A 24,581-nucleotide genomic window follows, 5' to 3' on the forward strand; every position below is an offset into this window, starting at 1 on the left:
AAACTCCAGTCCCCTAGCCAGGTAGCCCCCAGTGACAGGACAGATGTCTGGCCATCACTGCTCCTGTGTGTATGTGGTGGGGAGGGTTAGAGGTGAGGGGGGAGGCCAGGGGGAGCAAAGCCCTTTTGTAGGTCCATGTGATGCAGTGTTTCTGCTTGTCCTATCCCCTGGAGTGGTCAGGCTCCTGCCATGCAGTCATGTGAGGGGTCCAGCCTGTGGTCTCTGGGACTCTACTCTACATTGCTCATGGATCTGGGGCCCATCTTTTAGTCTGAAGGTGCCCCTTCATTGTTCCTGGGCCTGTTGGGTAATGGAGGGGGACGAGGATGTCCATCCCTGTGACTTTGTTTTGCTTCACCACCATGTCCCCTTAGAGTTAATGATTGGTGGGAGCCCTGGGGACACCTGATCTTGATTCCCCCCAAATTGGGCCGCCTGATAGGTCCTGAGTTTCCTAGAGCCCTGGCTGCTCAGCCAATAAGAGGCCGAGGGCTTTCCCCCACCCTTTTGTGGGTATATTTTTGTGTATAAACCCTGCAGCCCCAGGTGGATGCAGTGGGTCCAGCCCAACCCAGTGCTGAGCTCTCTGCGTGTGACGCAGCTGGTCCTGCTCCCTTTCCAAGATGCTGTTTTGGCACAACCAACCAGAGCACCTGTGGCCCAGCCCTGGGGAACTGTACCTGGGGCCACCAAGCAGCTTGCTCAGGTAAGGGTCAGATCCCCTTCCCCCAGTCCCCGAGAAAGCCCCTCGTCTGAGTTGTGATGGACATGGTAGGCTCATCTGTTTCAAGCCAAGGGTTATGGGCTTCCTGCTCCTGGGTTCCTTTAAGGGGTGATCAAATGTACCTGGGGTTTAGTGGGTCCTGGGACATCTCAAAACACCCCGACCATCCACCCACTCAGGACACTTGGGTCAGGCAATTACTGGGTGTCAGGCAAGACCTGAAGTTGCAAAACAGGTAATTGATGGCAGATATTTGCAAGTGTCTACTAGTACCTGGGATTTGCACCTTTTGAGGGAGAGCTCCTGGAGGCCAGAGGAGCTGGACGTGGACCCACCTCTTAGGCCCCTGGGGTGCCTGCAGTGGCAAACTGTGGACTCCCTGGTGGAGGGAGGCTCTGGCAGAAAGAGTCAAAGCCTCTCAGGGGATGGGGTGGACAGGGCAGAAAGCCAGCAGTGCCCTCCTTTCCCTTGCAGGGAGCCCTTGCCCTTGCCCTACCTGAAGCAGGAAGAGCTGCCCAGCATCCCCAGCGCAGAACCGCCCTGCCCTGCGTTCCAGTATGTGCTCTGTGCAGCCACCTCGCCGGCTGTGAAGCAGCAGGAGGAGACCTTAACCTATTTGAACCAGGGTATGCTGGACCTGGGGAAAAGAAGGGGCTAGTGGGGCAGCAAGTTCTGGAGGCTGGGCCCAGGGTGGGCTAGGGGTGACAAGCACTACCTCTGCTTCTCAGAATGGGGCTCCACACATCCCTTTAATCTCTCCCAGGCCAGTCCTATGAGGTACGAATGCTCTGCAACCCCAAGCTGGGCGATGCCACCCGGCTGCTAAAGGTAGGTGCATCCCCTCCCAGAACCAGCAAAGGCTGGGCATGATTGTCCATCTGGGCAGGAAGCCAGGGTCATCACTGTGGTGTCACTGTCAAGTAGAATCCTCTCAAGTGCACCTTTTAATTTGATCTTCACAACAGCTCAGTGGTGGGCAGGAATTGTTGAGGAAACAGGCACAGAGGAGTTGAGTATTTTCTCAAGAACACAGAGCCAGTAAGTAGCAGAACCAGAAATACATGTACATAGCATTATTCACATGCATGATTCCTTCTCTCTCTCTCTCTCTCTCTCAAAAAAAGTGTTTAGCTCTCATTCTTGGCCAGAAACTGTTCTATGAGCTAGAGATTCAGGGGCAAAGAGACAGATGTGGTTTCCTTCCGAGGGGGCTTGCATTTTACTGAGTGAGACAAACATGTAATTATACAAATTATATGCAATTACAAATTGATTTACAAATCACAAACTGGTAAGTACTGCGAAGAGAACCAGGTAGAGTGACTAGAATGGGAAGGGATTAACTCCTCCATTTTACAGATGATGAAACTGAGGCTGTTTCTCTGGGTTAATTCCTCAGTTTCAAGCTTGTGAGTGGCAGGTGGGCATCTGGACACAGATCCAGTGATTCTAAGTCTTTATACCCCTGGGGGTGGGAAGAAAGGTGGGGGACAGGGTGGAATGGTTGGCCCTGGGGCAGGTGTGGGACCTGGTTCCCAAATGTCCAGGTGCCCTCTGACCTGTGAGCCGCGCCCTCCTGCGCCCGCAGAGTGTGGTGCGTGTGGTGTTCCACGACCGGCGCCTGCAGTACACGGAGCAGCAGCAGCTGGATGGGTGGAGGTGGAGCCGGCCTGGGGACCGCATCCTGGACATAGGTGAACGGGGAGGGACTGGGGACCCATTAAGGCTACTTTCTGTCTAAGAAGCCCTTGTGGATGGGGAGGGCTGAGACTCGCTCCCTGCCTGCCACCCTGTGCCTGCAGATGTGCCACTGTCTGTAGGGGTGATGGAACCCCAAGCGCTGCCCTCACAACTCAACACGGTGGAGTTTTACTGGGACCCGACCAAGAGGACCTCCCTCTTCCTGCAGGTGAGCTTGAAGCTGGGACAGGGAGGAGGCTGGAGGTCAGATGGGGGTGGCAGCATTCTGGTGTACTAGAAAAGTAAGGTGAGTTTGGGTAGGGGTGAGGGGACAATAAGAATGAATTACTTCCAGAAAGCACCTTGAGGAAAAAAGATGGATAAATGTTTATCAAATCTCACCACAGGGAAGGACTTGTTAAACATTAAAGTAATGGCAGAAACTTTAAAACGGAGGACAGAATTTAGCTTCATAAAAAGTAACAGTCTGCAATACATAGGCAAAATGAAAAGGAGAATCAAATGGGAAAAATAGTTGCCACATTTGACATATAATGTGATATTCAAAATATATAAAAAGTTCTCATATATCAGTAAGAAAAAATAGATGAACACTCAGGACAAAAATGGGCAAAGGATAGAAGCAATTTATAAAGAAGGATATAAATTGCCAATAAATGTAGACAGTTCAAACTAATAAAATGCTAATAATGCTAATTAAAATTACATATTTTTTTTTTAACTGGCAAAGACTTTTCAAAAGCCACTATTGGTAAGGTTTGGAGAAAGAGACACCCTCATATCCTGAGAACACAAATTGGTGCACCCATTCTGTGGGTACGTGGCACTTCGGCAAATCTTACTAAATGTAATGTTCATACTCATTTACCCAGTAGTTCCACTTCAAGAAATCTATCCTATAGCTGTGTCTAATAAGTACACAAGGATATATTTACCAGCTATTCAAGCATCATTTCAAGCTATTCAGCATCATTTTTCATATTAAAAGATTTTTTAAAAATCCAAATGTCCATCAGAAGAGGACTGACTTTGAAATAAGTTTTAGTGCGGGTTTACAATGGAAATTGGGTAGCCATTAAAATGATGTCTCTGAGAAATATTTCATGACCAGAGAAACTGCTTTCCTATATGGCAGAATACAAACCTGTATTTAACATTTGATTTCTATTTTGTACAAATAAAAGTGTGTGTATACACAAAATTTTTTCTTCTTGCCCAGAGAAAAGGTAGAAACAATACTTGAATGTTAACAGTACTATCTCTGAGAGGTGGAGTGATGGGAGATGCCTTTATTCTTCTTTATACTTGTTCAATGTTCTCCATATGTTCTATGTTGAAAATATTTCCTTCTTAAAATCAAACAATATTGTCAAAAGTCTCCTGTAAGTCCCTTTTTTGAGCGCCCACCATGGTCTAAGCAACAGGACTAGGAGCTGAACAGATGTGGCACCATTTCAGTTTCACCACTTCCTAGCACAGACCTTGCCAGGTCACATAATCTCTGTGAGCCTTGGTTTCTCTCCCTTGAAGTTTGGACCTTTAGCTGTTCCTCTTATGATTGTGGTGGTGGGGTGGGGTATAGTGGGCGTGCCAGTCAGCAAGGCTTCTTGGAACAGACTGCTAGATATTAGCAAATGAAATACAGGACACTCAATTAAATTTGAATTTTAGATAAAGAATTTTTTAGTGTATGTTCCATGTGATATTTGGGACATACTTAGACTAAAAAATTATTTGTTGCTTATCAGAAATTTAGGTTTAACTGGGCATCCTGCATTTTAACTGGCAACCCTATCCTAGAACGGGCTGTATTGGCTCAGATGTGAACAGGGAGAGCTTTCCCAGCAGAGGGCGCTAGGGAAAGCCATGAAGGTGTATTGGGGGCCATGATTAGGCGGGCTGGGTGGGTCAGTGGGCTCACTGATGGGATAGAGAGAACAGCCGTGCAGAAAGGCTTGACTTGGCTCTTTAAGGTGCTTGAACTTTGCTTCTCATCCCGTAACCTTGGGGAGCACTGGAGGATTTTGAATAAGGGAAAGAACCCAATAAAGTTACACTTTAAGAATAGACACTGGTTGAGGAATGGAAAGTTGCTGCGATTAGCGGCTGACAGGTGACGGGCAGGTAACTGGTTTCAGGTGAAATCCCTTGCACGTGGATGGGACCTGGAGTCATCCTACTTTTCCATCTCAGGTTCACTGCATCAGCACTGAGTTCACTCCTCGGAAAAAAGGTGGAGAGAAAGGTGTCCCCTTCCGCCTCCAGATCGACACTTTCAAGCCCAGTGACAAGGAACTTCCGCCTGAGCACCTGCATTCGGCTGGCTGCCTCATCAAGGTGTTTAAGGTACAGGCCGCACGAGGGGCCCGTTTTGCCCCCTCTCAGAGCTCTCACCCTGCCTTGCTGGCTGTGTGGATCTGGCTCTGCTTTGCTGTGGACCCTCAGCTTGCGGTCCCGTCTCTGGGACTATTTCCTTCTCTGTACACAGAGGGATGGATCTCTTTCCTAGAGCCCCTCCTGTAACGTAAAGAGGGGGCTTCGAAGGTTTCCTTGTCACTCTCCTGCAGCCTAAAGGAGCTGACCGGAAACTGAAAACTGACCGGGAGAAGATTGAGAAACAGCCCTTGCATGAGAGAGACAAGTATCAGACTGCCTGTGAGAGCACAGTCTTCATGGAGGTGTGTGTGTGCTGGGTGACAGGGTGGGTGACGGGGTGGGAGGCGGTGCACAGACGGGAAGGTCTGGAGAAGAGACCCTCATAGTACAAATGGGTAAATTGGTCCTCAGGAGCTGTGACTGCCCTAGGATCATCACAGGCCCCCACTCCCACCCCAACCCCATGATTCCACCTGTTTCCTGCAAGCACAAATTGCATAGTCTGTTGCTCAAGACTTCCAGGAGCTGACTCTTTCCAGGCCACCTCACTTCTGCTCCCTCTGCCTGGAGCATCTCCCTTCCTGCTGTAGCTCCTCCAGGAAGCCTCTCCCACTCCCCTTGCAGACCTGCTGGCTAGTTCACTTTCTTCTTTGTGTGGAAATTCGGTCTACTTGTCGGGGACCAAGTTTGGCCCAAGGAGGCCCCTTGTCAGCTCCTAATAGATGGAGGGAGGTGAACCAAGAGCCACCACTGCCCCCAGAATGTCTAGGCTAACCTTGCTGTTTGTTTGCCCACAGTGTACACCATGGCCAGAGCCCAGTTTGGGGCCCCACCCGCCTCTGAGCCCTCTTGCTTTGACCTCCCCACACTCCTGCAAGCTCCTGTCCCCGGAGAGGTAAGGCAGGATGTCAACCCTTTGGGGTGAGAGTGAAGAGGAGAGCTCCTCAGCCCAGGCACTGAGGGAGGGGCAGGACTGAGGGTGGAGCTGAGGCAGCTCCTGGGGTATCTGTGGGTGACAACGGGGAAGGGCTGGGGGCAGGAGGCTGGCTGCACTGCTCCACTGAGCCTGACTCTTCTGTTCCCCACAGGCTCTGCACCTCACCACCATTCACCGTGGACACCTCGAGGGGCAGCCCAGCTCGGGTGAGTCTGCAACCCCTAATGACTATTCCAGCCTTCTCAGCAGTTTCATCTCACTTTCCAGAATAGAGTGGCCCTGCCCCCTGGTGGAAAGATGTGGCATGGCCACAGAGCACAAAATGGCACTTCCCAGGGCAGGATGGGCCTCCCTGTCACTTGGGACCCCCAAGGGCAGGGGCTGTTTCCCCTCTGCCTTGTTCTTAGTCCGTGGGTCTACAGTGTTACTTGGACTGCTCTCTTTGTGCCTCAGGATCTGAACCCTGGAGCTTCCATTCTAGAGACGCAGCAATGGTTGCATCTGCACCGGTTCTCCAACTATTGCCGGATGCTGGCCAATTTCACTGGTGAGGCTGGGGTCTGGTAGGGACTGTAGGGGACTGAGGGCAGGACATTCAGGCAGGAAGCCTGTCTCTGTCCTGGTTTGTTGTGTGCCCTTCAACTTTTATTTAGAACTATGAGTTGGCAAGCACTATGCTTGCTAGGTTTTCAGAGAGGTTAAATAAATTGCCCAAGGACACATAGCTGGCAAGTGGCAGTGGTGGGATTTGAGTCCAAGTCTGACTCTGATGTTTGGCCATACTAGGGCTATTTGTAGATGTTGTACTGTATCCCTTGCCACCCTTGATCCCAGACCTCTTCATCTAATCTGGCCCTGTCTGACTCTGCAGGCACTGATCTGCTGAAGCTTACCCGCCAGGACCTTATCCAGATCTGTGGGGCTGCCGATGGGATCCGCCTTTTCAACACTCTTAGAGCCAGGTGCTGGGCACTGCCAACCAGGGTCCCCTTCCTACTGTAGTGGCACTTACCAATTCAGCTGGCAGTCGTGTTTCATAGAATATACAAGCTGAAGGCACCTGAAAGACCACTTAGCCCCACTTCCCTCTTCTTACAAAGGAAGAAAATTGGGCCCAAGGACAGTGACCTGCCTGAGGTCACAGAGCAAGCAAGGCTGGCAAGGGCTGGGCTTAGAAGTTAGGCTCCTGTGACTTCTTTCTGTAGCCATCCCATCTGTATCACTCAGTTTCTAGGAATAGAGATCGAATTTTCTTATCTTCTCTCCTCCCAGGGTCCAGCGTTCATTAAATGCCTCAGAAAATGCTGGGTGGCCTCTTCCCCTAGAAACCAGGGAGAGAAGGCAGGGTCTCTCCCTGAGGGACGGGAGCTAAAACTGGGACCCGTCAGTTCAAGTATGAATGTAGACTATTTTCCTGGCCCAGGCCCATCCGTCACCGGCTGACCTTGTATGTTGCTCGGGAGGTCTCTAGGCAAGAGAACGAGGTTCCTAAGAACCCTGACTCAGGTGAGGTTCTGGCCTCTCCAGAAGACAAGAAACTCAGGTGGGGCTGCATGAAACCTCTTCCAGCCTGGGGAAGGGCGATGCTCCACCATTCCTGGGACCCAGGATGCCCTTGGCATTCCCATCTACCATGACTATATTAGTCCTCTCCTTCCAGGATGTCTCCCTGGGCTTACTTTTCCACGTTCCACACTCCCACCCCAACTGATCTTGTCATTCGTTTTAGTACATGGGATGAGAATACTATTATCCTGCCATTGAACTTGGGTTTTCAATCATTCATATGGTGCCCCATCTCCTTGTTAAACTGGGGGTTCCCCTCAGCCTGAGGCCTCCCCAAATGTGAGGAATAGGACTTGAAAATGAAGTGGACTTATAAGCCTTTCTCTTTCTTTACTCCTTCTCTCCACACCCCCACCCTCCCCATGAGGCTGTCATCTTGCCCTCTCCTTCTGGTTCTGGTTCAGAGGGATCTGAACCCCACCAACCACTGACCCCTGCCCCTGTGCTGCCCACATCCCCAGGCTTTTATCAAGAGATCTCTCTGGATGAACTCAGTGCTGTAGAACTCATGGGAAAATTGGCTGAGTTCCTGGCCCTCCCAGCCAATCAGATCCACCGTCTCTTCCACCAGGGCCCTGGGGGCATCCTCATTCTCCTCAGCGACCAGGTAAAAGGCCCCACAAAGGCCTGGATCACTCTTCCACCTCAGGCCCAGTCTCCTCCTCCCTGCCCTAGCTTATTCTGTTTGGCTCAAAGAACAGAATTGTCTTAGTAATGCTTTATCCCTTGCAGGTCATTCAGAATCTTAAGGATGAATCATACTTTGTGGCTGTGGTGAAGAAAGGTAGGGGTTTTAGAGGGAGAGGTGTGTCTGGCAAGCCCTAGAAAGGATAAGTTTGTTTATATTGTCTCCTAAATGAGATTAAAAGATTCCATGAAGGTGTGTGTGTGTGTGGATGCTGTGTCCCAATCAAGGGGTAAGTATCTTCTGAATGCTAGCTTTGTGTCAGAGGGGACAGATTCATAAAAGACAGCTATTTACTGCTTAGGAAAAATGTAACTGAGTAAATGCATTCTCATGAGGGAAAAATACCCTAGTTTCTACATCAGGGAGTTTTATTAGCAGGAGAGGTAAGGACTCTGCTCTCCCCTCCCCACTATCGTAAGGGCAGGTGCTTGCTAGACATCACCTGGAGCAGAGCACTTCTGATCAGTTGGCTTGTGGCCTGGTTATTCAGATGCCTGCCCTCTATCCCTCCTCTTTGCTGCGGTACCCAGGGAGGCTTCCTAAAGAGGTAGATTCACGGTGGGGCGGAAGACCACTTGGATGTGGCAGATGCACTACAAACTGTTTGGAGGTTTGGGAGCAGCATGGTCATAGTCGTTGGGGTCCCACATCATCCCAATGGTGCCCCCCACTTTTTTTTTTAACTGCTTTCAGTGCAGAATCCAGATGGCTACTACCTGGTTCTGACCTAGGCCCAGGGATGCCCCACTGGCAAGAGAAGACTGGTGCCAGCCTGGTTCTCTGGGGTCCTTGCTCACTAGAAGCCCTGTTCAAATCTTCGGCTGCTTCACCAGGCTCCAGGTGAAATGCCAGATCGTGTATCCTACCCCTGGGAGGAGACAAGCAGCCCCTAGGCTCACATTTCTTTCTGCTCAGAAGCAACAGTTGTTGGAACCCTGGGGACACAAGGGTCTCACCTCCCAAACTGAGCTGAGCTGGCCAAGCCTGTGAGGCAAAAAACCCAGTAATGTGGATAAGGGGCTTTTGCCCCAAGCTCTGCTGCTGAAGCAGAATGTGTTAATTCATGTTTATTTAAAATTTTATTCACCCACTTTTAAATTAAACATTAATTTAAAAGGAGATGTAATCTGACTTTTTTTTTTGTTAGTTTTTGGCAAAAATTTAATCACTAAATCCTCCAAAAGATTATTCAACTATTACATTCTTCAGTTCTGGAGATTTGGGAGTTACTACAGCTATTCTTGAACAGTGAGGCTACAGGGCTTTATTTATATTCTAAATATAGTTGAATTAAAATTAATCTTTTAACTTTGTTTCTTTCCCTATATTAAGGTCATAATTTCCTATGCATATTTTTCAAAGTTTAAATTTTAATACTGTTTCATTTTTAGGCCTATAATCTACCTGAAACTGATTTTTTTGGTGTATCTTTTTTTTCCATGCAGAAATCCAATTTTATATTAAGTGCTTTTTTAAAAAGACAAGTGATACTGGGCTGTATTTTATTCTTATACATTTCACCCCCTTCTCTGAAAATTTTATTATGAAAAATTTCAAACATACTGAAAATAGAAGACCAAATCATTTGCACGGAGAGGAAAACGGGCCAAGGTGCCTTCATTGATAATTCACCTCACTTATCATTTACTGACCATGTCTGATGAGTCTTAAATCAGGTGGCCTCTGGCTAGGGAGGGTAGGAGGGAGGAATGCCCTAAACATTGGCAGAACTGGTGAACAGAACTAAAGAACAGGAGAACGGAAAGGCTGATTATAGAAGTTCAAAGACCCAGAACTTGCCTCCCTCAAAGCCCAGACTGCTTCAATACAGACAAGACAGCAGGCACCTGGAACGGACCATTGGGCCCCAGATGACCAGTCCAGACCAGGTCTTTACCTCATGCAGGATGAGTGGATTTCAAGTGGGGCCTATGATTCCACGGGGCTCCCCAATGGTGCTGCAGGGCAGGGAAGATATCCTGAGATTTTCTCCCTATTGTGTGGGGGAGGAGGGGATTATTTATTTACTTAAGTTGAAAAAACCTTTTGAACCCAGGACCTCATGCATGCATTCCACCACTCCTCCCCTGGATACCCTGAGATTTAAATCTAGGTTGCTGATTTGGCTCCACTGCTCATCTCCACCAAAAGGAGAGGGACCCTGTTGCATTAGCCTCTGTGTATCTCTTAACCGAGGAGCCTCTGGCACAGACTAGATACGGAAATATTTGTTGAAACAGGGAATAAAAGCAGGTAACATATGAGTGTTTACGATGTGACACTATTATCACTTTAATCTTCAGGATTCTAAAGCAGGTACATTACCCCGACTTCACCAGTGAATAACTGAGACAGATGGAGCTTTTAATTATGATACTACTCCCTCTCTCCTTCCCAGTCCAGGCAAGGCAAGGGCAATGCTCTGCACAGGTAAGGGACTCAGGTTGAACTGTTACTATCAAAGTAATTAAGACAAAGGCTTTTAGGAACTCTTGATTTATATTATGCCTTCCATTTTTCTTAGAGACAAGTGGAGTTCAGGTTAAGTAAAGGCTATTGAAAAGGTACTAAGTAAAGATATTAAATAAGAAATAAAGGGCATTAATTAAAGAATACGAAAAAAAAAATAAGGATGCAAAAAAAGAAGCCCCTTCAGCCTCAGGAGCCTTTTACAGTTCAAGGGTTCAAGGAAGTTAAGAATCACAGCTCCAAGTCAGGCTATTTCCACAGCAAAATGAGAAGTCTTCACAGCTTATTTCCTTTAATTACATCATAAAACAAAAATTAGAACATACAGGAAACAATAATAGTTACATAACAATTTACTTTATATATTTATATATAAAAAACATTTTTTTTTTTTTTTTAGTCCAAAGATTTTAAAGCAAAAGGAATCCTCTACTGCCACCTTGGATTTTATTTATTTTAAATAACCCTCCCTCCCCCCACCCCATCCTCAAGCGCCAAAAGTACTGGGTGGAAACACAGTCACTTGGACAGCTAATGGAAGCTGGTGTTAGGTCACCATGTAGAAAACTGTGTTGGCCCCAGGGACTGGCTAAGTGCTGGGGCAGGCCTGGTGGAGAAATAAGCAAGCAGCAGCTCCCACACACTGAAGCTCTCACTCCAGGGCAGGCCAAATGGCTGGAAAAGGCTTAGGCCAGACAGCAATGTTTGGGATCAGATCCAGCCAGTCAACCATCCCTCTGCATTCTACCCCCTCAGGGGAGTGGGGACAGAGGCGGGGCAGTGCAAGGGTGAAACAGCCTGGTTTGACGATAAAAATTTCTCCCACAGCACCATTTACCCACCCGTCTCTGTCCCCAAGCAGAATCTGACAGGCAGGGGTAGTCCTCACAGTTCTCTGAGCTCTGCACAGGCCCTGTTTCTCAGGTCTGTGCTCTCAGGGTCACTGGAAGGTGGGCAAAGGTGAGGGGAGCAGTTAGGAAGTAACCAAAGCAGGGTACTTGGAAACAATTCCTGGGAGGAAAAAGGAGGCAGCCAGAATGGGAGGCATATGAAGGTTGATCATAAAAGGGGAATGGAGAAAGGCAAAATTAAGAAGGCCTTTCTCCCCCTGTAGTAACTGGGCAGTCACAGATCCTCGGGGGCCAGCTCCGAGCGCTACAGCATGGTGAAAAAAAAACACAAGCATCTTCTGATGAGCCCCATCCTGTGGATCTTGTATATTTCAGAGGTTAGTGTGTAATTTGGGGGCAGGGGTGAGGAGGGGAGTAAGAGAAGAAATCTCAGGCTCACCTCTTCTTGCACTTACTAGAAATTAAGTCATCAGAGAAGCACAGATAAGAAATTATTCTTAAGGGAAGGAAAAAACTAATGTAAACCCAGAAACGTAGCAGCAAAGGTTTCACTTATTACAGGTCTATTATGTAGCACTGGGAAAGAAAATCATTCAAGTCTTTAGGGGGAAAAGGTAAAGTGATAAATCAAACCATGCCAGTTAGAGACTCCTTTTCAAGTTAGGATTTTTCTAAGACCTTAGGTTCTCATTCGCTAGTGCTGTTAAAAAAAAAAAAAAAAAGAAAGAAAGAAAAAACAAAACAGAATAATGACTTTAGGGGCTGAGAAGGGTTAGGCTAAGGTAAGAAACACATACATGTGTATGAGCAGCAGTGTGGTACAGATCTGAATTAATAAGAATCAGAAGTATAGGAGACAACAACAAGCCAAAACTTAGTGGGGAAAAGTTTTCTTCTACTTTGATTTTAAAAAGTCACTTCAAAGATTCCCCTGGGCTCTTGGGGTATGGCAAAACAGAATAGGTATGTGTCTGGACACTGCTCTTCTCCCATCTCTTCTTCAGGTGGGAATTCTCACTTACTGCCTACCTGCTCTTGCCCCGGTGAAAACCACACCTAGAAGTCACTGGAAAGCACTGGTGGTATTTTCAGTGGTGCCAATCCCCATCTGGATGACACCGGTTGGGTGTGTGGTTAGGTGCGTGGAAAACAGAAGCCCTCCTTGCCAATAAGAAGGGCATGGAGTTCATTAGATGGAGAGGAAAGTAAATCTATTCACATGTGAGGCAGCTGTTTCTACATATTCAGGACAGATGCCTGTACCTGAAGCAAAGCAGCCCAGTTCCAGAACTGAGTCTCTCCTTTACTTTGAATCTCATCTAGCATTTTCCCACCCTGATTCTTCCAAACAAGACACTTGAAAAACGTGGAAAATAAAAAGGGCCAATTGATACAGTTTTGGTTGCTCATGGTTCTTTTTCCTAAAAGGGCAATGAACTACCCTGGCTGAAGAAGCAGAGTCTCAACACCTGCAAACCAACCTCTACCAAGAGCTTAAGCAGGAAACACGAGGCAGAGATGGAAGAAGTGCATTATGGAATTTCTCTTAATATCCCACATGTGAGCTTGTCCAACAATTTTTTTTCCTGCCGAAAATTAAATGTAATCCCCTTGGGCTCCCAAGATTCACTCAGACTCAGCTGAGAGGTTCTTATGGACTTCCCTAAGGATCAAAGGCTTCAGAGATGCAGAACTGATGTTCCTAAGAATAAAAATGGACAGAACAGACTTGCCTTGGAGTGGGGAGCTGCAGAAGCCCTTCATGGAGAAAACTCACTTGCCTTATGGTAGTTTCTGGAAGGTAGGAACTTTGTCTCAAGTGAGAGGGCAAGGTTAGAGCAGCATGTTCTTTGCTGGAGAGCCAAGATGTTAAGTGAGGGCATCTGGATAGAGCAAATACAAGCCAAATTTTATTCCCAAATTACCTAGGTTAATTATACCCTATCGACATGGTCTTATACAGCTCTCTGTATCTTCCAATCTTATAATTACATTTTATGACAGAAATAAAGAGGAGGAGAGGCTGAGACTCTTAATTCCCATCCTCCTCCTACTGCTTTAGGATTCTTTGGTCCAAGACAACTGTAAGGGGAGGGTTCTGCCTCATGACCTATTCTATACATCTTCTCAAACAACTCTCAACTAATTCACACTGCCTGGGTTTGAGGTGGTTAAAGATCCTAGAGCTGGTGGGCTGACAGAGAAGGGAATCTTTTTATAAAATTTTCTGGAAACTCAAAGCATACCACTGAAAGAGCCTGTCAGCCAGGATGCACGACGGGGATAGAAACCTAACCTTAAATCATGCACACAGGAGGAAAATGGCAGAGCAGACCAATTTCCTTTAAAATCCCTCCTCTCTCACTGGTGGCAACTGTCATGAGCAGTCTGACTTTCAGCACAATCAACATTAAATGGCCCAGGGTCAACCACAATCTGCAAGTGTTCCTTCCCTCTAAACAGCAGTCACCCAAGGATATGCTGCCTGCAGACAGGAAACCACCTCTTCTTCCCAGAGACAGACTCACACTTCCTAACAACTTCAAACCAAGACAAGCTCCATCTCACACTTTGTTTAGCTCCCCCGTGGCATTCGTGGGTTATCAAACCAATAGCAATGCATTTAACAAGGCAATTAGAAGAGAAAAAAGAACTTGACTGCTATACCACTTATAGCTATATAGAACTGTTCAGTTTGGAAAGCCCCAAAATAAAGCATCATAAAAGTATTTACCAGGTTTTCCTCTAAAATATGTGATAGAAGGAATAAGAAAAATTTGACTTACATGTCTGCTAAATCAACTTAATGGATGTGGAAATTTGTAAAAAACCATTCAAGAACTACTTTTACAACCACTAAAGAACAGAACAGCAAGAGAAAACATTTTTTTACATAAAGCACAATGTAATGTGCTTTCATATTCCAAATATTGGAAAAAAGGATGAAGCCAGATATTCTTACTCCTCATATTTAACAATTTGATTTCAAATTCATTAAGCAAGTATCAGTGATCACCCAGTGAAAAACAGCCTGAGCCACATAACAGCTACTGAATTCAAGGCTGCCCAGGATAGTGTGCCTAGATCAGGACAAGGGTCCAAAAAGGAAGCCAGAATGGAGACACGAGAATAGTCAGGGGGGTTATGGGGGGAGGGTGCAGCTCAGTGGTGGAGTGTGTGCGTAGCATGCATGAGATACTGGTTTAATCCCCAGTACCGTCATTAAAAAAAAAAGAGAGAGAATAAAATCAGCAGCATCACTGAGACATGGAAGCTTTAAACAGAGGGCAAGGATGGGTATAGAAAGGAAATGGGAGAAGTCAATGCAAAAAACAAAAACAAAAACAAAACTGGAATCATCTTGATGGGGTCAGTGAAGAAGATATAAAAAGATACTGATGGGAGTTTGGGCATGTTCAGCACTAGTTGCCCCAGACTCCTTGTAAGGTGCCTTATAATAAATGCTGCATGTTCCTTCACCACAAAAACCAACCCTGCCCCAAGCAAACAAACATACTGATGATGCTGAAAAATGTAAGGGGAAAAGGCTGCTTAGAAAAGAGACGATCTGGATGTACAGTAACTTTGAGGAAACCTTTTCACTAACCCCAAACCTCTTCTCTCCATTCACTGTATTTTTTCATTACTGAAAGTATATTGTGATGTGGCTCTGCAGTCAAATGGACCAATAAGTTCTTCCTAAGGAAGAGTTTTTCCTACATCTTTGAAGACTTATTGGATTTTCAAGAGCATCCCTGACACTGAGAAGGAAACATTTTATGTTCAGCTGGCCCTTTGTACCTGACCAAAACTTACCATATTCTGGGTCCTCAAAGTCCTAGTACATTTCATCAGCTGATGTGGGTTTCAGATTAGCATAAAAAGTATATGTTCTTCCAAGCTTGATGGGCCTGAAGTTTTCTTGAGAAAGGAACAAAGCTCCTGCCTGACCACACACATGCCAGTGCTGTGCACTCCAGGGCCCTTATTCCCTCACTGGACTCTGTTCTTGCCCAGACAGGCAGAGATTGTCTGGACAAGTCCACATGGAGTGGGTATACTCTTTGAGAAGAGAAACAGCATTTCCAAGACATTCATGTACTGGTGAATAGGGTCTTTTAAACTCTTTAAGTAAATAAGTACCTCAATAGTCTCAACTATTGGGAAATTCAAATCCACACTCACTAATAAATCAGGAATCTCTGATTAACTTGTTCAGGCACTATCTTAAAAAATACTTATGTTATATCTGTATATGTGGGGTACAGCCAGGAGAGTAGGTCTCACTTTAAGAAGTATATTCCTCACCTGGTAATTTGAGAAGAGGATAAGAGAAGGGAAATGAGAAATACAAGCAGTTTGAACTTTTAAAAGGGCATAATAATAAAACAAGATTTAAAATAAAATTAACATGCTAAATAATAGTGGGTAGTACAGATTTCTAGGACTTTTTCAACTGATTGTTTGTGGAAAAATAAATCACACTTTATTCCTACATATGCTGGTAGAACCAGCACCTACAGCATTAAAGCAAGTATTTTATAACAGCCTGGATCATGTGAAAGATGACCTAAAATCATAGGGGACTGCACATTTAATGCCCTAAACAACCACCCCCTCAGAAAAATCCCCCCCCAAAACACCAAAAAGTCACCGTATTGGAAATTACACAAGGTTTCTAACCTTGGGTTTTAGAAATCTACTTCTTATACTTCAGAAATTCATTTTATTTCCCTCATCCTCCATGATTTTTTTGGTGGGGAGGGGTACAGGTAGAGCTTCTTTGACTCTGAGTCATGAGCACCGAATACCCTGACCTCTGCTCTGGTAACCAGGCTGGGCAGAGACACTGAACCCTCTACTTCCTCTCAATGTTCACCTGCTGCTGATCCAATGCCTTCACCTGGCTACTCTTGTATTTCATTCACAGGAAGTCTGGAGCACAAAAGAGATATGGTTGACAGTTTCTGAAAAGATTCTGGTTCTCTGAAGCTCCAACATTAGATATGATACTATCAACACTGATGAACAGTTGATCAGCTGCTACAGGATCATTCATCCATCTCTGAGAGGCTGAAATGGGGGGAGGGAGGAAAGAAACTGCCTGACTCGACTGCACAACTCCTCTAGCAGCATTCCTGCTAAAGCGCAACAAACCTCACAGACACCAACCTGAGATGCCACTGATCACACCTAGATTTCAGTGAACATACATGTCTGAGCCTGGGTGGCAGTGACTTTCAGGTTTGGTTTTGGGATTCTTTACTAATAATGTTATTTCTCTCTCTTTATTAAGTTAGAGTGAAGGAAAAAATGTGCAAATACTGGGCATATCATGCGTATTATATATCACAAGATATAACAAACCAAAATGCAAAGTTTGTTTTCATCAAAATAGTTTTAGCTCAATTTCTTCTCTTAACTTTTCTTGATTTTGTTACAGTTTCCCTTCAGACTGGCAAAGATTCAGGCAGGGGCCCCTAATGGTAAAATTTAGAATTAAAAAAATATTTATTGATAATGTCTCTTTTAAAAATGTCTGGTAACCCCAACTAATCATCCAAAATGCTAACTGTACACACAGTAACAGCAAAAGAGTAACAACTGTGAGTAAGCAGACTACAAACAGGTGACAGTTTGAGCAAGAGTGCAGGAGGGAGCAACAGAGAATGAAAGACAGGTACACAGGTGTGCTACAGAGAGTGACAATTTGAGTGAATAAGTAATCACATCTGGACCACAGTGATTTCAATGCAATCATTTAGGAAACCTCTGGGCCAAATACTAAAACACAAGAGGAGGAATGAACAAGCCTTCTTTGTGAGCATGCTCAGCATGTTGGCATGGAAACAAGGAAGCACAGAAGCTCTGTAGTCATCTCACACTGGATGGCTACCATTTACAGGATGCAAATAAATTTTCTTTCTGGTCCCTGGATATAACATGTATTGTTTTCTATGCTTTCCTTGACCTTGGAGGACTACAGCTGCTGTTCCAAAATTGCCGAAGAAACCCCTTAACAAAATAAACCACAGTAGCAGTAACACTGGGTTTGCTGGAATGCCCCCTTCCCTCTACCTTGCTTATGATTTTCTTCTGGGCACATCCAACAGGAATGGTTAAGTTTTACCAATCCACGTGACAAAGCCAGCACGAACTCAGTCCCCGGGTCACAGAGCTAGAGGGGGTGGGGGTGAGGGTGGGTATGCGTATGTATGTGTGGCTCTGGGGATCTGGATGCTGCCCTCACTTTATAACCTTTGCCCGGAACACTGGGGTCGCTTCCAATGGAGATCCACGGTAACTCTAGAAGTGTCATTAAATACTCAGTTCACCAAGGCTGACCACCTCCATTGTCATAGGATGATGCAGCATCTGCAGAAGCGCTGTCTGCTGCCCCCTACTGATGGGGGTGGAGTGACAGGTGCGAAGTAGGCGTGGACTTTAATATTGGGTAAATGGGTCTGAAACAAGACAAAAACATTACTAAGAGATAGGGCTTAAACAGAAGGAGCAACGTTGCTTTTCAGAAAAACCACTGAGGACTGAGTGGACATGAAGGCAGGGCAGAGGCTAAGCACAGTCAGGATGTTGAGAGGCCTGGGTTCTACTTTGTACCATCCCAGGTTATTCTAAAAGACAAACTCAGTTCATGTAACTTTGGTACCTGCTTCCCTAATAATAAAAACTGGGGAAAAACTTCATGCTAATCTCTTAACCTGTCCCAAAGGGATTCCTAGTTGGATTCTCATAGTTGGAAGAAACTATATAAGCTTAAAATAGTAATTTTTTCCAAGCCATTGTGGCAATATTTCTTCTGACATTTTAAGAAACCTCATTAAATCCTCTTTTAACAACATGCTTCTAGTTTTTACTACATAGTTCCTAAATTCCTACTATGTTCAAGGCACTGTGCTAGTTATGTAAAAGGAGGTACAAGGATGGTCAAGATGCAGATCCTGCTCTTAGGGAACTTACAGTCTAGACATGCACACAAATAGCTATTAGAGTGGAAAAGTGCTAAGTGACTCTTGAGGATTCGGAGATGCAAGAGACTCCTGACAGCCAGGAAGGTCCAGGAACCCTAGTGTAAGCAGGCCACAGGCCACAGAACAGGCTCCGGTTGACCCATGGCTCTCCTCGTTTGGTGTAGAAGAAATATGGGTGCAAGGCCTCCCTCCCTTATGTTCTCAGTCCTCTTGGTCTGAAGTGAGAGATAGAACTCAAGATGAAGTATGGTGTTCCTTCATGCACTCAGATGCCATAAGGCCAACATGGATATTCTTAGAGGTTGGTTGTAAGGGCCAAACTAAGCACAGTAACTTTCCCACAGCAGGTGTGAAGCAGATGTTCCAAAAATGTCTGTTGAGCTGAATGATCCGACACAGATTTATCCAGCCTTTTATAATCTCCTTGCTGATAACCTGTCTTTCAGTTTTCTGGCTATAGGTGGGTCTCTTTATTATGAAGGATAGGGCAGAAAGAAAAGGTAAAAAACTACTTGATTCATTTGTTGCCTTAAAAAAAAATAAGAACCCTAGCAAAAGAATCCGATAAGGAAATACAAATTAAATTGTTAAATCTCATTTAACTAAATATTTTCTTTATGTTATTCCTTTCTTTCCTTTAAAAGCAAAATCTGGCATGTGCTTTTTTGATTCTAGGCATGTTATTAGAGAGACTGTTGGAAGGAGACCTACTTTTCTTCCCTTCAGTGTGTGTTTTCCTACTAAATTTCCATCTGGAAAAACAGGTAAAAACTATCTACCCTTAGGCTTGCTCTCCATCTTTTTTTCTTTGCTGAATGTCCAGGTAAATTAAGTATCACAGAAAACTAAATTTAAAAAGAGGAAACGGAGGATAAAAGAAAAGAGAAAAGAAAAGAAAAGAAGGAAGGGGTGCTGAGAATTTAGAGCCAGAGGGTGATTCCACCGTCTTTACCCTGAGTCTCTTGATTCCAGCCCGTGTGATTTGCTGGCAGTCATAGAGTTCTATCCGCTCAAGGCTGTGACAGCTCTTCAAGTGCTCCAGGGATGCATCTGTGATTAGCGGGCAGTTGTCCAGTTCAATCACCTCCAGCTGGTCATGGGCGCAGGCCCCGTTCCCCAGGTGACGAATTCCATCGTCTGTGATCAGCTCACAGTGAGACAGACTCTGCAGCCAAATAGAGCAAGGAAGGACACTAAGCGCTAGATCCATGTGGTGAAATGAAGAAAGCAAACTAGAGTCGCTGGGGTTCTGCTTCTGACAATCAATGATAGACATTTCTGTGTGGGATTCTAAATATTTTTTGTGAATTCCTGTAATGATTATGAAATAGTTCATAAACAAAATACATTATACTGCCCTACCCTCTCCATATACAAATTATTAACACTTTTCTTCTCTACAGGGACAAGGGGGCTCAGGCTTTTCCTGTAAAAAATTTTCTGGAATTTGGACTATATACTGAATACCTGGTGCAGGGACACACCCAAATAGTTAATTGACTGAAAATTATTCTTTTAGCTTTAAGATGTGGTTGTTTCTTCACTTTACCAATTTTCCTTAAATCTCTGGTTCCTCCACGTGAAACTCAGTACCACTGACCCAAACATAGTTTAATGTGCCACCAAACACCAAAAATAAGCCTAGATACAGAACAGTCAACCAGAATGCTTTCCCACAGTGTTACTGGAAACAGTAGCAGAGAACTCCCCCTACTGAGGCCTGGATTGCTTCTGTTTTATAGGAATATTTGGTCTCAATGTGAAGCAAACTGTATTTGGGGCCACATTTTCTCTGGAAATTTAAGCATCGTTCAGGCTGGAGTGTAATTCATGTGGGAGGGAGAACTCATACTCTCCATGTCAGTTTTCAATCTCCAAGCACTGATACAGAAAATATTTAACTTTTCCAGTTCCTATCTCAGTTTCTTCCTTCATGCAGGTCCTCCCTTGGCCCTCTGTAAGTTGGCAAATTGGAGAATATGCTTTCCCAAAACGGTAGCCAGATACTAAGAGGAAAGTAAGAGCTGTGTTTTGATTAAATCCAATAAACATAAAACTTTCAAAGTCAAACTCACCAATACTTGAAGTCGAGGACAGTGTATAGAAAGTTGGATTAATGTGCTATCTGTTATCTGAAAGAAACATGTAAGTTTATTTTAGGGCTAATTCCAAAAAACTCATGGACCATACCTCATTCTTGACTACACTTGTATTCTAGATTGATACCCTGATACCAATCATCAAATAGCAGAATCTTGCTTGCAATCCCATCAGCTACCTGAACCTATTCTTTGAGAGCCTATCCAGGCTAGTCATCTTCATCTTTGAGCAGGGCTGTTGAAAATCCTGTTTGTTTTTGAAATAAATGAAAAGGTGTCCTCTATAACTTCTACCCACTGGACATTGTTCAACCTCCTTAGAATCATCACAGAAACGAATCAGAAGACACTGCTCCATGAGAAAAATTAATGTAGAAACATCCTCACATTTTTACATATTTGGCCCATATATATTTTTAAATTTATTTATTTTTATTTAAATTTTGTTGGGGGGGAAGGTAATTATCTATCTTAGTTTTTAATGGAGGTACTGGGGATTGAACCTGTGCATGCCAGGCATGCACTCTTGCCATTGAGCTATACTGTCCCCGCACTGGCCCATATTTTTATAAGCCATGCCACAACTCAGGATTGATAACCTGGATATCAGTTATTTTCCCCAAGGGTGGCAGAAAGAGGCTGCTGGGTTAACTATGAATATTCAGTAAGAAAGAACTCCTGAAGGAAGAATAGTCTTTTATATTTATCTTAGGACGGAAAGTAAATCAGTGTTTTCCCCCCAACCCCAAATTCATCTCTAACTCTGAGATGATTATTATAATACACCTAGCTTCATAGGGGCTAAGAAATGACAGAGGGTGGGGACTGGAGTGGGCAGGCATGTGCACATCACTCAGAAGGACCAACACTAGAAAGGACACAGGACACCAGACATGTGCAAGAGACAGATGGATGTGAACAGTTTTAGTTTAGTAAGAGCTATCAGGGGCTAAGTAGTGTCCAGATAACAAGTAATTTAGAAAAATCAACCTCTATAGTTACCGAAGTATCTTCTCTTCTTTATTTTTACCATAACAAAAAATTCATTGTTCTATCTTCTTTTTAGGAGTCCCCATTTAAAGTTACTCCTCAATCAACTAATAATCTCAAAGTTCTTCAAATTGGTAATAAAAGAAGTTGTTGATAAGGAGGCCAGTCTTCCTGCCTGAAGGGCAGGATTCCGTTGGGGCTCCAAGACTAATGATGTATGGGGTCTCAGGTCCAGTTAAGTTAAAAAGGAGCACTGATACCTGTCAGTGTGCTAGGGCTTTAATTATTTACTAGCATTATAACCCTGTAGGTCTAAATAAATATCTTAACATCTTTATGGCCTGAATGCTTGGGCCTTCTTTCTTTCCAATGGCAACTTTATTGATGGCATGTATTTCCCAGATCCTTAGCACAAGTACCACGAGCACCTCGGCCTGGTATGCCTGGAGGACACCTCAATAAATGGACAGTCAGCAGTGCTGCCAGGCTCTACACTACAGCAGGGCAAGGGAATTGAACATTGTGATGTGCATGTATTATATAAATTTCTATCATACTGTATTTCTAAGTAAAAATCCACAATCTTACCTGAACACACTCTTCCAGGTCCATCTTTTCAAGCTCATGGCAGTTCTATGAAATATAGACCCAAACATTATAGTACAAACATTTAAAACATGGGAAAAATTTAAGGCCAGAAAACTAAGTAGTATTAGATATACTGGTGAATTCCAGAGAGCTTCGCAGTTGGTGTCATTCTAATATCACTTCCTGTCTTATTCCATTAATTACACATTTTAAAGGGCCTCTATCACAGTGAAATTTCTCAATTATTCCACATTTAAAGTATCTAACATCTTACAAAGGATGTACGATGAATGAAAATGATTTCTTGGGAAGCAAAGGGAGAATATGCCCTCATCTACGCCATGTGCTGTGCACCCCACACCCTCCCAATCAGTATTCCATCAATCTCCCTAAAAGCAAATGCCTTTTCCTATGTTCCATTACACTAGTCAAAGATAGTATAATTTTAAATACATAATATATTATTATACGGTGATTTATAAACCACTCTAAATATTAAAATCTTTTGGAGAATATAGAAAATCTCTTAATACCTCTTCATTTAAAATCAGGCTTATATATTTCTTTCAACATTATTCTCATCCACCAGTTGCATACCAAGTAACCAAATAAGTTTCTTTCACAAAGCACTAGGAAAGTCCTGCTTAGTTTAACGTATCATCTTATGAAAATGTGGAAAATCAAGTCTCACGAAGGAGTGTCATGTTGTTCAATTCATGCCTTTCCAGAGCAGCTGTCTGTAGCTACAAGACAAGAACTCTCAGGAACACCAGCCACAGAGAAGCTCCCCAGCATCCCACACACTCAGTTCTACTGCCCTTCCACATTTCCCTCACTCCTCATTCTTCTGAAATAAAAATCCTGAACAAAAAAACCCTTATAAAACCTGAAGAAAATACTTACCCTGGCCAGAGTGGTAAAGCCTACATCTGTTAATTGAGAACACCTTGCCACTTCTAATATTCTGTTAAAAAAAACAAAGTGAAAGTCAACCCCTTGGTCCCTGAAAACTGGGTTTATTAAGACAGCAAGAATTTAAGAAAACCTCCTATTCCCTAAGGACTGCATAACACAGAGTGACATTCACAGCTAAGCAAGTCTGTATACAGATCTTGCCATTCATTTTCATGGAGTCATCATAAAGTGGTCCTGTAAATACCACATTTCAGGGTGATGCAATCAGAAGAATATAATAGAAGCTTGTAGTTAATGCCAAAATGCATGAGAAATGCATTTAAAAGCCTTCTTGATGGCATACTGCTTACCCCCAGAGGGCAGCCTGCTCCTAGAAAACAAAGGAAATGGAGATAAATACTCTGTTTCAGTTAATCTGTTGCTAAAGTAAATTATTCTCTTTCCCTATTTTACATGTACGATCATTCAGATTTAAACAGCTATTAAAAATGCTATGAGGGGACTGGTTAATTACAGGTCTGTCCCAAATACAATATTCCATACTTATGGAAACTACACCCTTTAGCTTCCTGCCTCCCCTGAAAGGCACCCAAGGCAGGCCCAGTGGAGAGGGGAGCTGAGCTGGTAGCCACTCTCTTATTCAGGAACGGCTGAACACCAAGCTAAGTACCAACCACTACACTGGGGAATCAAAAGTAGTAGCTCTTTGCTGTGAAAAGTCTGGCGGTGTCTGCATGACAGTACCAAAGAGTATTATGTTTGCTTACAAATTACTTCCTATAGAAGTTGAAAAAAAATAAAGCTAAAATATAAGAAATTATTATTAAGGGACAATCAATTAGAATGAATGCAGTATCTAATGGTAAAGCATGATTTGACTAAACCCAAGTTTTAAGTATCACATTTGAGAGCCTTTCTATTCTTACAACAAAACAAACCATGAAGGAGACTAGAACTGAACACCCCTCTCTTTCAAATAGAAAAAGATTAATATGTAATATTTTTAGACAGAAGACTGGCTACCTCCTTAGCTCCTGAATGGCACTCTACTCTAGGCTTCTGATAGTATTAATTTTGACCAACAAGTCTATGATATATTAAGGAATTTTGATATTGTGGGCAAATTTTCTTTCAATAATTAAGGTTGGGCCCATAGTCTCGTGATTACAAAAGTTTTAAGCTTGCATCCTTGCTCCTGCACTTACTAACTGTGAGACCTTGAACAGGTTACTTGACCTTTCTGTGCTTCGGTTTTCTCATCTATAATATAGAGATAATAACAATGTTTATATAGTGTTATGATGATTAAATGAATTAATTTTTGTAAAGCATTTAAAAAATGCTAACATGTCTAATATATAATAATATACAACATAAGTTATGGTTTAAAAACAAAAAAGACAACCTCAATTACCTCCCCCTCAACCCCAAAAAGGTATATGGGGATAGTTTGCTGTGTGCTCTTACAGAATCAATATGAGTTTGATCCCATTTGCATGCAACACAGCATTCTTAGTAAATATTTAGCCAATCCCATATTTAGGCTGAGAAGTGGGGCCACAGAGAAATAAAGCTTGCTTTAAAAGACCATCAAACAAAAAGAAAAAATTATAAAATAAAAGACCATCAGCACAAGGGAGGTTCTCCTGCAGGGCTGTTTTTTCTCTTTAAATGCTTCCTGCTATGTA

General features: G+C 43.9%; 2 protein-coding genes across 7 annotated transcripts in view; one reads left to right on the forward strand and one right to left on the reverse strand.

Annotated features, from left to right (window-relative positions):
* Positions 1-523: 523 nt before the first annotated feature.
* Positions 524-12,800, forward strand: LOC105099050 (transcription factor CP2-like protein 1). 3 transcript variants are annotated; one of them, XM_064496032.1, is made up of 15 exons: positions 524-706; positions 1,199-1,350; positions 1,488-1,552; positions 2,313-2,418; positions 2,527-2,633; positions 4,619-4,771; positions 4,993-5,103; positions 5,599-5,696; positions 5,890-5,944; positions 6,192-6,285; positions 6,610-6,700; positions 7,162-7,244; positions 7,766-7,911; positions 8,037-8,088; positions 12,741-12,800. In XM_064496032.1, the coding sequence occupies exons 1-15, from the start codon at positions 624-626 to the stop codon at positions 12,746-12,748; spliced, it is 1,404 nt and encodes a 467-aa protein (XP_064352102.1). In that variant the 5' UTR covers positions 524-623; the 3' UTR covers positions 12,749-12,800. The 3 variants fall into 3 exon arrangements, with proteins under 3 accessions (XP_064352102.1, XP_031324069.1, XP_010990136.1); XM_010991834.3 differs by lacking the exon at positions 12,741-12,800 and adding an exon at positions 8,686-9,111 and having other exon boundaries at positions 525-706; XM_031468209.2 differs by lacking the exon at positions 12,741-12,800 and having other exon boundaries at positions 8,037-8,742.
* Positions 9,783-24,581, reverse strand: part of FBXL20 (F-box and leucine rich repeat protein 20) — a 91,755-nt gene continuing 76,956 nt past the window's right edge. For 2 of the 4 annotated variants that reach the window (XM_031468208.2, XM_010991833.3), the window contains exons 11-15: positions 22,882-22,942; positions 21,979-22,023; positions 20,377-20,433; positions 19,254-19,466; positions 12,016-17,776 (exon numbers count right to left, since the gene is read on the reverse strand). In XM_031468208.2, coding sequence (XP_031324068.1) covers positions 17,669-17,776; positions 19,254-19,466; positions 20,377-20,433; positions 21,979-22,023; positions 22,882-22,942 — 484 coding nt within the window. In that variant the 3' untranslated portion in view covers positions 12,016-17,668. Of the gene's footprint in view, positions 9,986-10,259; positions 10,752-12,015; positions 17,777-19,253; positions 19,467-20,376; positions 20,434-21,978; positions 22,024-22,881; positions 22,943-24,581 lie in introns of those variants that run through there. The other 2 variants (XM_064496033.1, XM_064496034.1) reach the window with 2 other exon arrangements.

Source organism: Camelus dromedarius, chromosome 16, assembly GCF_036321535.1.
Source record: "Camelus dromedarius isolate mCamDro1 chromosome 16, mCamDro1.pat, whole genome shotgun sequence".
Classification (NCBI taxonomy): domain Eukaryota; kingdom Metazoa; phylum Chordata; class Mammalia; order Artiodactyla; family Camelidae; genus Camelus; species Camelus dromedarius.